We start from the raw sequence: 11,269 nt of genomic DNA, 5'->3' as shown, positions 1-11,269 counted from the left end.
GAAACCCAAGCCTACTGCACATTTGGTGCCAGGGCCGGGAGGTATTTGGGGAATCTAATACCCCAACGCGGTTAGGGCCAGAAAAAAAAAGCTAATATAATCATCGAATTGCAAAGGATGATAAATACCATGAAAGAAAATATGCAATGTGAGCGGGAAAAAAAGATTTCCCATAGAAGGCTAATGCAATCCCCCTCTGCCTTGATGAAGTGCCTATTATCTTTGCTCTGCCCTCCAAATCTTAATTCCTGCTCAGGATTACTTTCCCCATCTGCAGCCGTAGATGCAATCAATGAGAGCAGAACACACATTCCTGGAAGGCGGCTACTTATTCAACTCGAGGCTTGGGTTTAATCACGGTTGTTTATGGTAGAAGCCAATTAAAATAGCCACTGAATTAGGCAAAAATTGGCTTGAGCCCCCAGCATGCCAACGCGACGCAGGGTATGGGAGCCGGCGCTCCTTCAAGGGTGGATTTCCCAGGACAGACCCTAAAACCAGGCAGCAAACCTTTGCTGGCTGCACAAAAGGGACGCTGAATTCCGTCTTTTACGGGATTTGTTTTTTTTTTTTTTTCTGGATGGAGCCAGGCAAGGCAAAGGCAGCGCTTTGAGTGGCGCACAGAGCCACAGCGAGCACAGGCACTTAGGTAAACAGTTAAATGCTGTATTGTTTAATGGCAGTTACAATAGGATAAATGTACAGTCGGAATCAACATGCTAATTTCTAACGCAATTTAACCTGTAAACCATGCAGTCCGTTTTTTTTTTTAATCAGTCCGTCTTTTTCTTGTTGTTGTTTTTTCATCAGTAGCTCTGCTAGTGAGTTTTAAGGAAAAACGAAAAAAAAAAAAAAAGTTCCCTTTAAAGTTAAACCTAATTTACTAATTTTTCCCCTTATTGTGCAACGACTTGTGCAAAAAAAGCTGTTTTCACCACATCGTTAGTTTACAAACTCACGCTCTCCCCCCCTCCGAGATGAGAAAAGGCAACGCCAGCAGCCAGTGGGCACCGAGGGCTGGGATGGAGGAGGGGGCTCCTCCAGAAATGCTCGATGGGTGAGCCATGCCAGGAACCTCGGTGCCAATGGGATTCCCAAGGGAGGCAGACGCACGACCCTACAGAAATTGAGGTGCTGCCCCCCGACCCGGAGGAGCGGCCACGGGGGCAAGAGAGGAATTGCAAGGCAAAGAGCAGCAGCAGCATCTTCGGAGGTGATGGGAACCGACCTGCTCCCAGGACTCATCCTGAGCCCCCCTTATCTGGTGTTTTTGGGGCAAATCCTGCCCAAAATCTCTTCCCTCGAATGCACAGCTTGCCCAGCTCGCCGCACAGACGGGTCCATCCTGAACTCGTTTGTGCTGAGATTTATTTTCAGGTCGCGTGCCCTTCAGCCTCCCCATGGAGAAGTTGCACCCGGATGCTGTCAGGGGGTGTACAGGGCTTCTGCCCCCCCCCCCGGGGCTGTAGGAAATGGGGCACAGACACCCTGAGACACCCTGGCAGCCCGGGGATGGGCTGAGCATGCGGCAGGGTGGGCGCTGGATGCTGCAAACCACGCGATGCTCTGAAAAGCACCAAACCAGACCTAAAAGGAAAGCCACATTGAGGTGCGAGAGAGGTAGGAAACAACCGGGGACAAGGATTCCTCTGCTCGGGGGGGGATGAGATGAAAGAGCTGATGCCAACGGAGGGGTCCCCAGCGGCACGAAGCAGACACCTCCAAGCGCCCCAAAATGCCGCAGCCCCCCCGGGGCAGCTGCTCCCCACGGAGCCCGGGCTCGCGGCCGGATTTAGAACAAAGTGCAAAAACTGCGAAGAGCTTCGGACTTGAACCCCAGCCCTAGGAAAACAAACAGAAAATGTCCCTTTCTCCCTCGCCCGCCCCAAGGCCGTCCCCTTAACGCAGCGCTCCGGTTTGCCTGCAGCTTCGTGCCTTGGAGAAGGCAAAAAAAAAAAAAAAACAAAAAACTTCCCGCAACACAGAGGCTGCATGCACAGCCCCTGCAGCTTGCAAGGAAGGTGAGACGTGGGCATGCTTCTCAGCAAGGCAAGCTTTTTATATTTTTTTTAATTATTTTTTTTTAAAAACGATTTTCTTTTTTTCCCACTGGTGCTGAAATACGTTTGCCAGGCTGGGGTGGAGAGGGAGGCTAACCCAGTCTTTTCTACAGCCACTGCTTTAAAAAAACCTAAGGGACGAGCAAGGTATGTACACGGGGGTGTTAATAGCAGCATTGTTGGCTCCGGGGGTTGCAAATCCACAGTTGCAGCAGCGGGGTCTGCCCCTGCCTCCCTAGTTATAAATTTCTAGCAACAACCCTTCCCTCGTAAGCAATACCATCCGTATCGGAGGATACCAGTCATTAGTAAGAGATTTAGAGGGGATTTTAAACGTCTTCCAGGGCTTTTTCAGCAATCTGTTTAAAAGATTAATTTTATTTTGAAGGGATGGAACTGCATCTCTCAGAACAAAAAGTTAATTAGGACCAGAGCCCCGAAATTCCATTTTTCATCTCCGTTATGTGACTTGTGGTTAGGTGCTTGACCTCCCGAAATCAGAAACTCCCTGCATCTCTCCGTGGCCGGGCCGGGCTTTCCCAGCAGCGAGTCCTGGCCCCAAAGCGAGGTCTTGCTCCGAGCCCCGGCGGCTCCGAGCTTTGCGTGCAGGCACCAGAGCTGCCTTGCACAACGTGATGCCGGAGCCACTCCTCGGGGAAAAAAAAAATGGATTTTAGAGCCAGCAGCAGGACCTTTTCCCAGTGCTGCCAGCCCTGCTCCTCGCCGCGTCCCGCAGCGGACACGCGGGGAAGAAAAACCATCAGCGCTGCAAAGGCACCGCCTCTCCCGGCGGCGAAGTCGGCGGCTGACAAATGCGATTAAAAATTGTGTTTGACAGCCTATCCTCCCCCTAATAAAAACTGGAAATGCCAGAGTGCCTTATTTGTCATGCTCGCTGATGCTCGGTTACGCTGTTGCCAGCATCTGTAGCAGCTTGATTGCGAAGAATTTTAAAGTGCTTGTTACCACAGAAGGGCCCTTCACGCAAGTGCCCCGTGGATGGAAGCCTGCTCCTGCCACCGCCTGGTGTCTGGGTTTTCCTTGCTAGCTCTGGCCTCTGGAGAGCTCTGTGGCCCGGCCGAGGCAGGGCTGATGCTGGAACCAGCCGCCCCCACCTGCTTCTGCCACCATCTCGCACTCCTGTCCCTGCGCCTCTCATCACATCGGCACCACCAGGTGACGGGGAGGAGGGACAAAGAGCCCCGAGGTCCTGCGGCTTGTGGGACGTGGCTCAGCTGGAGGGCAGGGAGCTCTCCATTTTCTCTTTCTCAGCTGTGAAGGATTTGGGATGCCAAGGCAGAGCTTGAGGCCACCTGGGGCTCCCACACGGGGTGAAGCCCCAAGGCTGGGTCACGCTTGAGCCCAGCATTTTGGGGAGCGGGAAAGGGGTCGCCAGCGGGGTTCATCTTCACTTGTCCCTGCCCGGAGAGAAAGCCTTAGCTGGGCTGTACGCAGAGGTGTCTGCAGAGATGATCCCTCTCTGGCCACGCTACCGACAGTTCTCACTGAGCTGCTCCCTTTACTTCCAGCCTTCTCGCACGTACTTCAAAGAGGTGTTAAGACAAAAATACCCTCTGATCCCCCCAAGAAAGAAAGGAGTCGTGAAGTTAGGTTCCAGCATTTGCTCTTCCCTCATGTTAATGAAAATAATCCACTGGTCCTGGTGGGTGGAGATTGCCGTGATGGGACAACAGGCCCAGGAGCTCATTGCTTGCAACGTGCCTGTTCACTCTCATGTTTAAGTAACACGTACCCTTATCGAAAAGAAAACAAAAGAAGTATTGCTGAGGACCAAGGAGGGAAGATAAAGCCCCACGCCCTTCGTGCATCCAGAGCTGGAGTGGCAGGGGAGCTCCCCAGGCAAGAAACACAAAGCGAACCGTGCTCGTGGTCAGAAAGCGGAGAGACCAAACGCCTCGAGAAAGCGCAGCTGCCGTCCTGCAAACCCCGACCTGGCAGCTCTGCACACCTTGCTGAGGGCTACGAAACCCTTCCCCAGCTTCCAGGAGAGGTTGGAGAGCTGCAGACCCAACGCATACAAACGTTACAAAGCCTGCACTGCCTGCGCCCCTGCTGGAGCAGCCCCGCCGGGGACGTCTCGTGCCCAGCGCCGTTTAATTCCCTGCGGCATCGCGGGTTGGTGGCAGGGGGAAGCGGCTGGATGAGCTTTCACCTGCAGTAACTGGAGTCAAAAGGGTAAAGAAAAGATAAGGGCAAAAGTCCCCTCTCTGTAACCCGAACCCCGGGCTTGGCGCCCTGCTGATAGCAGCACTGGGGTCCTCCAAGGCTGCCCTGATGTACGGGCACCTCCAGAGCAAAGAGGAGAGTTTTGCCCGCAGGCACTTCAGAGCCGGGCTGGGGGTGCGTGATGCTGCTCTGGGGTCACCTCCCACTGCCAGCCTTTGGGGACATCCAGGAGGCTCCCGTTTGTCACCCTGGGGAGCTTGCAAGGCTGCTCCGAGCCGGAGCGCGCGTGGGAAGTGGAGGGACATGGCACCAGAGCAGCAGGAGAGGGGAGATGAGGAACCAGCATGGAGAAGAGATGCAGGGAGAGGAAGAGCTAAGCTCTAAGATCACCCCACACACCAGGGAGCCCGGTCTGCCCACAACCTGAGCGGGTTTCCCTCCTGGCACCGTGCTGGACACAGCAGCAGCACCCTGGCGCCAGACCGGCCCCGCAGGGCACCCCGCTGGCTCCCCCTCTTCCCATCTATCCAACTTCAAGCCCTTTTACATTCAGTGCAGGGTCCAAAAGACACCGGCAGCTCCTAGAGGCAGAGCTCAGGGTGCATCTGCTCCCTTACAGCCCCACAGGAATGGGCTACGGCTCCCTGCAAGCCACCTGAAACCGGGGTGGGCATCAGCCCCTACAGGAGGAGGAGGCGAGAGGCTGGGGGATCACTTTGCCTCTCTTCCTTCATAAACCCAATCCGCACGTTGGCAAGGCAAGCGAGCGAGTGACCCTCTTTCTGAACGCGTGCTCCTTTTCACCGGAGCCCACGAGAAGAACCTGAAACCACGACTCCTCCCTATATTTTTTGTTTTCGCTTGTTCTGCAACTGAATAACTTAACAAAAGGAAGTCAAACCAATTCTTCGAATTTGGCTTACAAAAAAAAAAAAAAAAAAACATAGTCTGGGTGTGAACTTCTCTTTCAGGCTTTACCGTCCCTTTACAAGCCCCTGAAAATAGGAGTTTGTAACGGAGACTCCTGCCAGCACCCTCGCTGCACCAGCACAGGCAGCGCTGCCTCTCTTCCCCGGGATTGCTTAACGAGGAACGTTTGGTCAGAAGGGTAGGTTTCATGGATTCTATACAGGCGAATAAAAAAATACATATATATTCTCTTTGAACAAGGATCCCAAGTCCGGGCGTGTGGAAGGCTGCAGTGCAGGGACCGGCGCGGCGCGGGTCCCGGAGTGCGGTGGCGGGCGGCCGCGGCCCTCAGGAGTGATGGCTGTTGATGAGGCTGCGGAGCTGCTTGGCCACGGTGTCTATCAGCTTCTGCTTGTCCCGCTCGTTCTTCCGAAACTGGGCGAAAACGTTGTTCTTCCTGCTCGTGTCTCGCATCCTGCGCAGAGCAGAAACAGTCGGGTTACGGCACGGGCGGCGCTGCGCCAGGCTGCGCCAAGCCCCGCGGCGAAATGCCGGGGAAGTTCCCCTGCTTGGGCCCACCGAGGAGGTGACTGCACCCACGGGGTCTAGCCCCAGGTTTTGTGTAAAGATGGGCACACCAAGCCGGGGAAAGCTTTGCACAGTTTGTATTTTTCCTTTAAACCCTGCCAGTCCCGGCCCATGTCACCGCAGGGTACCTGCCCCTAAAGCCAACCGCTGCGACAACGCAGAGTCCCTAATGCCCCTCGTCCTCCCCTTCCATCTCATTACGTGGCAAATGACAGTGCTGGAATATTAGGAGGGTCAGGAAATGAACTAAAAGAGCATAAAATCGACATTGTTAATAATTCTGATCTGAAATGGTGCACTGCATGCGGCCAAGAGAAGCAGCTCTGGGGGCAGCCGTAAAGTTTTGAAATAAAGAGTTGTGAACTTAACGCACTACACAACCTTAAAGGAAGGCACCCAGCACTAGTCTACAAATCTTCTTGAGATTTGTGTTGTTTTTTTTTTAATTACATCCAATACACGAAGTAGCACACTGGTCTCCACAAGGTCGCCGAGACCGAAGAGGCAGAGAACAGCCGGTGGTGGGATGCGCCCAGGAGGCGAAGCTGGTGCAGCTCCATTTCTCTCCGGCATGCAAAGCTCGGGACTCATGCACGCTTGCATTCGCAGATGCATTTTCGGGGCGGGGGGGGGGGGGACAACATCTCGTTACACAGTTCAAGCGGGAGCTTTGTGCAGGCAGGGCATGTGCTGGGAAGTGAAGCCACCCTGCAAGGGTCAGCCGTTCACCCGAGCATCAGCAGATCCTAAAGGCAGCAGGCTCACGACATCCAAGCCGCTGGTTCTGCGCTGGCACTGCTCTTTATAACACCACAATTTGTAAACGATTTTCTCAGTGAATCAGATCTGGCAAAGGCAGATGGCTTTGGACGAGTCACACAAGCCTGTGTTTTCGGCTTGGGGTACCTAAGTGAAGCATTAAGGTGATCGGGACACGGAGATGACAGTCCCTGGAAAGCTGGCAGTTTATCAAACAGGGGGCTGAGTTAGCTGAGCACAAAACAAACCCCTTCAAATTCATGTAACCGATTAAAAAAAAATCTAAGATTTTTCATGCTTCAGTCTCCCTAAAAAGAGCCAAAGGGAATCTGAAATGTTCCAAAAAACATCCAGCTTGGAACTGAAAATAAGGATAACAACCTTATCCCAAAGGCTAATTTGCTAATGTTATAAGTGCCCAAAGACACAGGATTAGAGCCGAGCTGCTTTCCCAACAGTAACAAGATAGCTTGGAGCAATTTTATTCAGCAAAATAAGTACTTTTTTTTTCTTTCTTTCTCTCTTTTTTTTTTTTAACCAAAGCAGGTCGCCAGCTGCTCCGCTGCAGGAACCAGGCAGCAGTCGTGCTGCCAGGAAGCAGGGTTTTGAATCAAACAGATCAGAGGTGCTGCAGCACCAGGAATTTAGGAAATAACCGGCCTCACGCAGGACATCGATTCCTCCTGCAGCACTGCGCAACCCCAGCAGGGTTCAAAGCACCTTCCCAAGAGGGCTGAGAGCTCTGTTCCTATTTCACAGGTTATGCAGGGACATCAGACGTGCTGCAAGCAAACCTGTACCTTGGGAAACCTCCACCCATGGCCATCCATCACTGCCTGCCTCAGGGAGCTCGCAGCAAAAAGCACCGAGGTTCTGCCTCGGTAATACCCACAGGTAATGCGAGGGGAATTCAAAGCAGAGCATCCTCTGCCTAACAGCCCTCATCCCGGGCAGCTTTTATCCTCGGATAAAGCTTTTATCCTTGGATAAAAGCTCGTGGGAGCTGCTCAGATGTAGATTTATTTCCACAAAATGTTTGGAACAAACCGCTGGGTTGTGTGCAAGAAACCCTTTGGGCGTGCTTCCTGCCGAGGGGGTTGTTGGATGACTGGGATGGAGCTGCGGGGGTAAAGCATCCGGATCAGGGTGCACAGCCCCGAAGCTGGAGCACGTAGGGCTGTTGTCAGTGCACCGATCCCCTCCTGAACCCGCCGTGCCTAAGTGCCTGGCAGGGACAGGAGGTATCTCCGGGCATCGTGTGGATGTGGAGCACGAAGCTGTTAACAGCTGGATTTCCTTCACGAATTAACTTGCCTACAGAACGTCAAATCCTGCAAAAACTAGGGGTGCGTGCGTCCCCACTGCGTGCAGTGGGCATTCCCCTCCTACTCCTGAATATCTCACATGTGCACACAAGGTGAGACGGCTCCTCTCTATAAAGAAAAGGGTTACAGAACTGCAAAGTGCCTACCAGCCCTCCAGAGGAGCTGCACTAGCCCTGCTGGCAGGGAGCAGGACTGGAACGGAGGGTATTTGCTCAGGGCTCACGGTGCCTGCCACCTCCCCGCAGGCTCGGGGTGTTCGCAGAGCAAGCCCGTGCGTGCCTGCCGGGGACGGTGCAGGCGTACCCTCGAGCTCCAGGTCCAAAGGGTGTTTCTCTGGGTGACGGTGTCAGCACACAAGGCTCCCACTTGTGTTACTGCAGAGGTTTGGGGTCACGGAAGCGGTCTGGATGGAGAAACACCCTTCCAACAGCCAGACTTACCCCACGCCACCCCGGGTTGGCGCTGGGATTGGGGTTACGAATTCTTTTCCCCTTTCTTTTCCAGCCCTGGGCCATAGGAAGCGCCTGGCCTTTCAGGAGCTGGAAGGCACGGCCCCAGATAGAGCTGTGCATCCCGACGCCAAGAATATCAGGTTTGAAATAGAGAGGCAGTGTTTTCCAGCAGCTCTGTGGAGGATTGACACTTTTATTCCTTTAAGTGTGTGCCTGCAGAGCCCTAGGACAACCAAGCCCGGTTTTATAACGTGGTCCCTGTGTGTTGGCCCGAGAATTAAAAGTAAGAGGAAGGGAAAGAGAGAGCTCAATGCTGTCCCCACCCCGTCAACAAACACCGCCTTAAATAGAGCCAAGCTTTGTCTAAATTAATCTATAAGAAAAAAAAAAAAAAGCAACACAGTAAAAACTCCTCTTTTAGTTCTAATTAGTGCATTTGAGACGATAGAGTTACCGGAGGGAACCATTTCAAAGGCAGCTTGCATTTAGATCATTTAGTGCTCCATTTAAACCAAACAATAAAGTCACTGCGAGGTGAGGGTAAAAGCCCAAGCAAGCAGCATACTTACACTCGTGATATCCTACGAGAGATGTGTGATTAGGAAAAGAGATAATCATGAGAACAAGTTAAAAAAAAAAAACGCATGAGCGGATCAGAATTTCACGGCGCCCTGGCGGCAAAGCTCAGCTACGTGCGGAGGGGGCCGGGGAGCTGCTCCCGACGTGGGGACGGGAGGAGATGTGCCTAAAGCTGGCGGCTGGCTCTGTGCAGAGACTTGGGGGCGATGGACAGAGACTCCCCAAAGGGTCTGGAGTCCGACCAGGGTCAGGGAAGAGCCTGGAGCAGCACGCAGGCAGTGCCAGGGATGCTGCGCCGTGGGCATGCAGGTGCCAGGCCGGTGACTGCAGCGGGGCTGGGGCTGGGAAGCAAAGGGGCTGCACCTGATGGCCCTTAAAATGAGTTCTCTTTCTAGGAGAAGGCTGGCAAGCCAAGGCAGGGCTTGTGGCCTTTTAATGACACCGCTGAGAGCGGATGCTGCACGATCCAGTGCTACCTGGGGAAAATGGCACGGGAATGGGGGATGAGAGCGGAGCCAGGGGTATGGACCTGCCTTCCTGCTCTGCGCTCCCAGTCCGCTGCTGTGACCCCAGCTGGCTGCCTGTTTCCAGCCCTCTGGTTAGGTTATTCTGCCTGCTTCATGTCCAAACTTTATTTTTTATTTTTTATTGCTAGCTCTGAATATACTGCACACTTTTACGTCACGGACGTGGGGTTGCAAACATGTTGCAAATAATACAACACATTGCACGGCAGATATAAACACATATAAAAAATAATGCTGTAATGTCTGAAAGTGCTTTACACACACCAACTATTTCAGTTTTGACCCTGTGTACCAGACTGATATCATTTGGATGCCGTGAGTTGATGTGAAAGTGGCTACCCTCATCTGTGGGAGAGGAGGTGGGGCAGTTATGTGGACTGCAGACAGCACGGATGCAGCTGCAAAGCTTAGGAGCACACCAAGTTCAGTCTTCTAAAGGTTTAAGTCCAACTCTGAACTGGTGATCTTCTCCTCTACGTTGCAACAGAGAGAGAGTATTCCAAAAAACAGCTCGAATTCAGCCCAAGGATCTGATTTCCTGTTAAACCTGAACAAATCTAGCTGCAAGCTCACTTATCCTGCCCGCTTCTCCATGCGAGACCTATCAATGGAGCAGCCATGGCAAAAGCTGCTTGGATTACTAATCATTACCTTTGGCAGGCTGTTCTATCAGATAAGCAGTAAGATTTTTCTATCAGGCCTTTTCTATCTGATAAGCTCTCTGGCTTTCTACCAGAGAAAGTGACGTCTGGGCCACCTCCTTCCACAGGCAGGACAAGTGACCTGGTGGCTCCTGTCTCTGCCATTACGTGCTGGAGGGTTACAAGTGAAGCGAATCCCACTCTTTGGGACTGAAGCCAACATCTCCTTCCACATCTGAGGGCACCGTTTGGGCTGAGAATTTCAAAGCCTGGAGTTTTTGACCCCTGGTGCTCCCGGGCGTGCATTCGGTGAGTGCCTGCCATCGCTCACGGGCTTGCAGGACTGCCACCACCCTCCCCGCTGTGTTCTGGGATGGATCCCACACCTCCGCAGAGATCCCGTGGAGCTGATCCCACAGACCTGCTGGTCCTCAGCACAGCCCCAGGGCTTGGGCTGATGCCCTGCAAAGGCTTTGCTTGCGTACACACTCCTGGGGCTTGGATTCACCCTTAGCAGGGGTCCTGTCCTCCCTAAGAGCAAGCCTTGGAGCACACGGCCACCTGGAGACACTGTCCCTGTCCCACAGCTGGGCTTTTAGCACGTGGTCTATGCCACAGAACCACAAAACAGAGCTAAAAGTGCCTGCGAGCTAGCAATTGTTGTATGAATTTGGGAACTAGCTTGAGGTACACCTCTGTACAGTGGAAGTCTGCTATGACACAAGGAAAACTCCGCATAAAATGAAATAAAAGTAAAAGGCCTTAACCAAATCAACACTTTTTGATACAAATACTATAGTTCAGGGTAGTGGGATAAAAGAGGGTTTTGGTAGCACTCCCACTGCCCACCCGGGGCAGAAACCTCTGCCTGCAGGCCCCGCAAGCAGCTCCCGAGGCTGCTCCGGGCAATGAAAGGAGCTCCTAAAACACGCGCTGCCCTAAAGGGAGATGGGGCTGGAAACGTCCCGGGGCGCCTGGGCCCGCACTCACTTTTCCAGCAGGACGAGGGCTGTGGTGGGGTTCACCCGGAGGTACTTGCACGTGGGTTGCCCGTAGTCAGCCAGGTACGTCGACCAGTCCCACTGGATGAACAGATCCAGGAGCTGCAGCAGAGGCAGGGAAGAAAAACAAACGGATTTTAAAGAGCTGGCGAGCGAGCAGGTGGTTTAACTGGAGCCTGGCAAAGATCCTGGGCAGGTGGCGCGAACCAGAAAAGCCATGTTCTGCAGCAATTACCTCCTA

The 11,269-nt window shown here is 53.2% G+C and overlaps 1 protein-coding gene across 6 annotated transcripts in view; it reads right to left on the bottom strand.

Annotated features, from left to right (window-relative positions):
- Nucleotides 1–557: 557 nt before the first annotated feature.
- EXOC6B (exocyst complex component 6B) overlaps nucleotides 558–11,269 on the bottom strand; it is a 293,888-nt gene continuing 283,176 nt past the window's right edge. For all 6 annotated transcript variants that reach the window (XM_035547430.2, XM_035547427.2, XM_035547428.2 and 3 more), the window contains 2 exons: nucleotides 11,018–11,130; nucleotides 558–5,631 (listed from right to left, as the gene is read on the bottom strand). In XM_035547430.2, coding sequence (XP_035403323.1) covers nucleotides 5,505–5,631; nucleotides 11,018–11,130 — 240 coding nt within the window. In that variant the 3' untranslated portion in view covers nucleotides 558–5,504. The remainder of the gene's footprint in view (nucleotides 5,632–11,017; nucleotides 11,131–11,269) is intronic.

This window comes from Cygnus atratus, chromosome 4 (genome assembly GCF_013377495.2).
Source record: "Cygnus atratus isolate AKBS03 ecotype Queensland, Australia chromosome 4, CAtr_DNAZoo_HiC_assembly, whole genome shotgun sequence".
In the NCBI taxonomy this organism is placed as follows: domain Eukaryota; kingdom Metazoa; phylum Chordata; class Aves; order Anseriformes; family Anatidae; genus Cygnus; species Cygnus atratus.
This window is presented reverse-complemented; position numbering and strand designations above follow the sequence as displayed.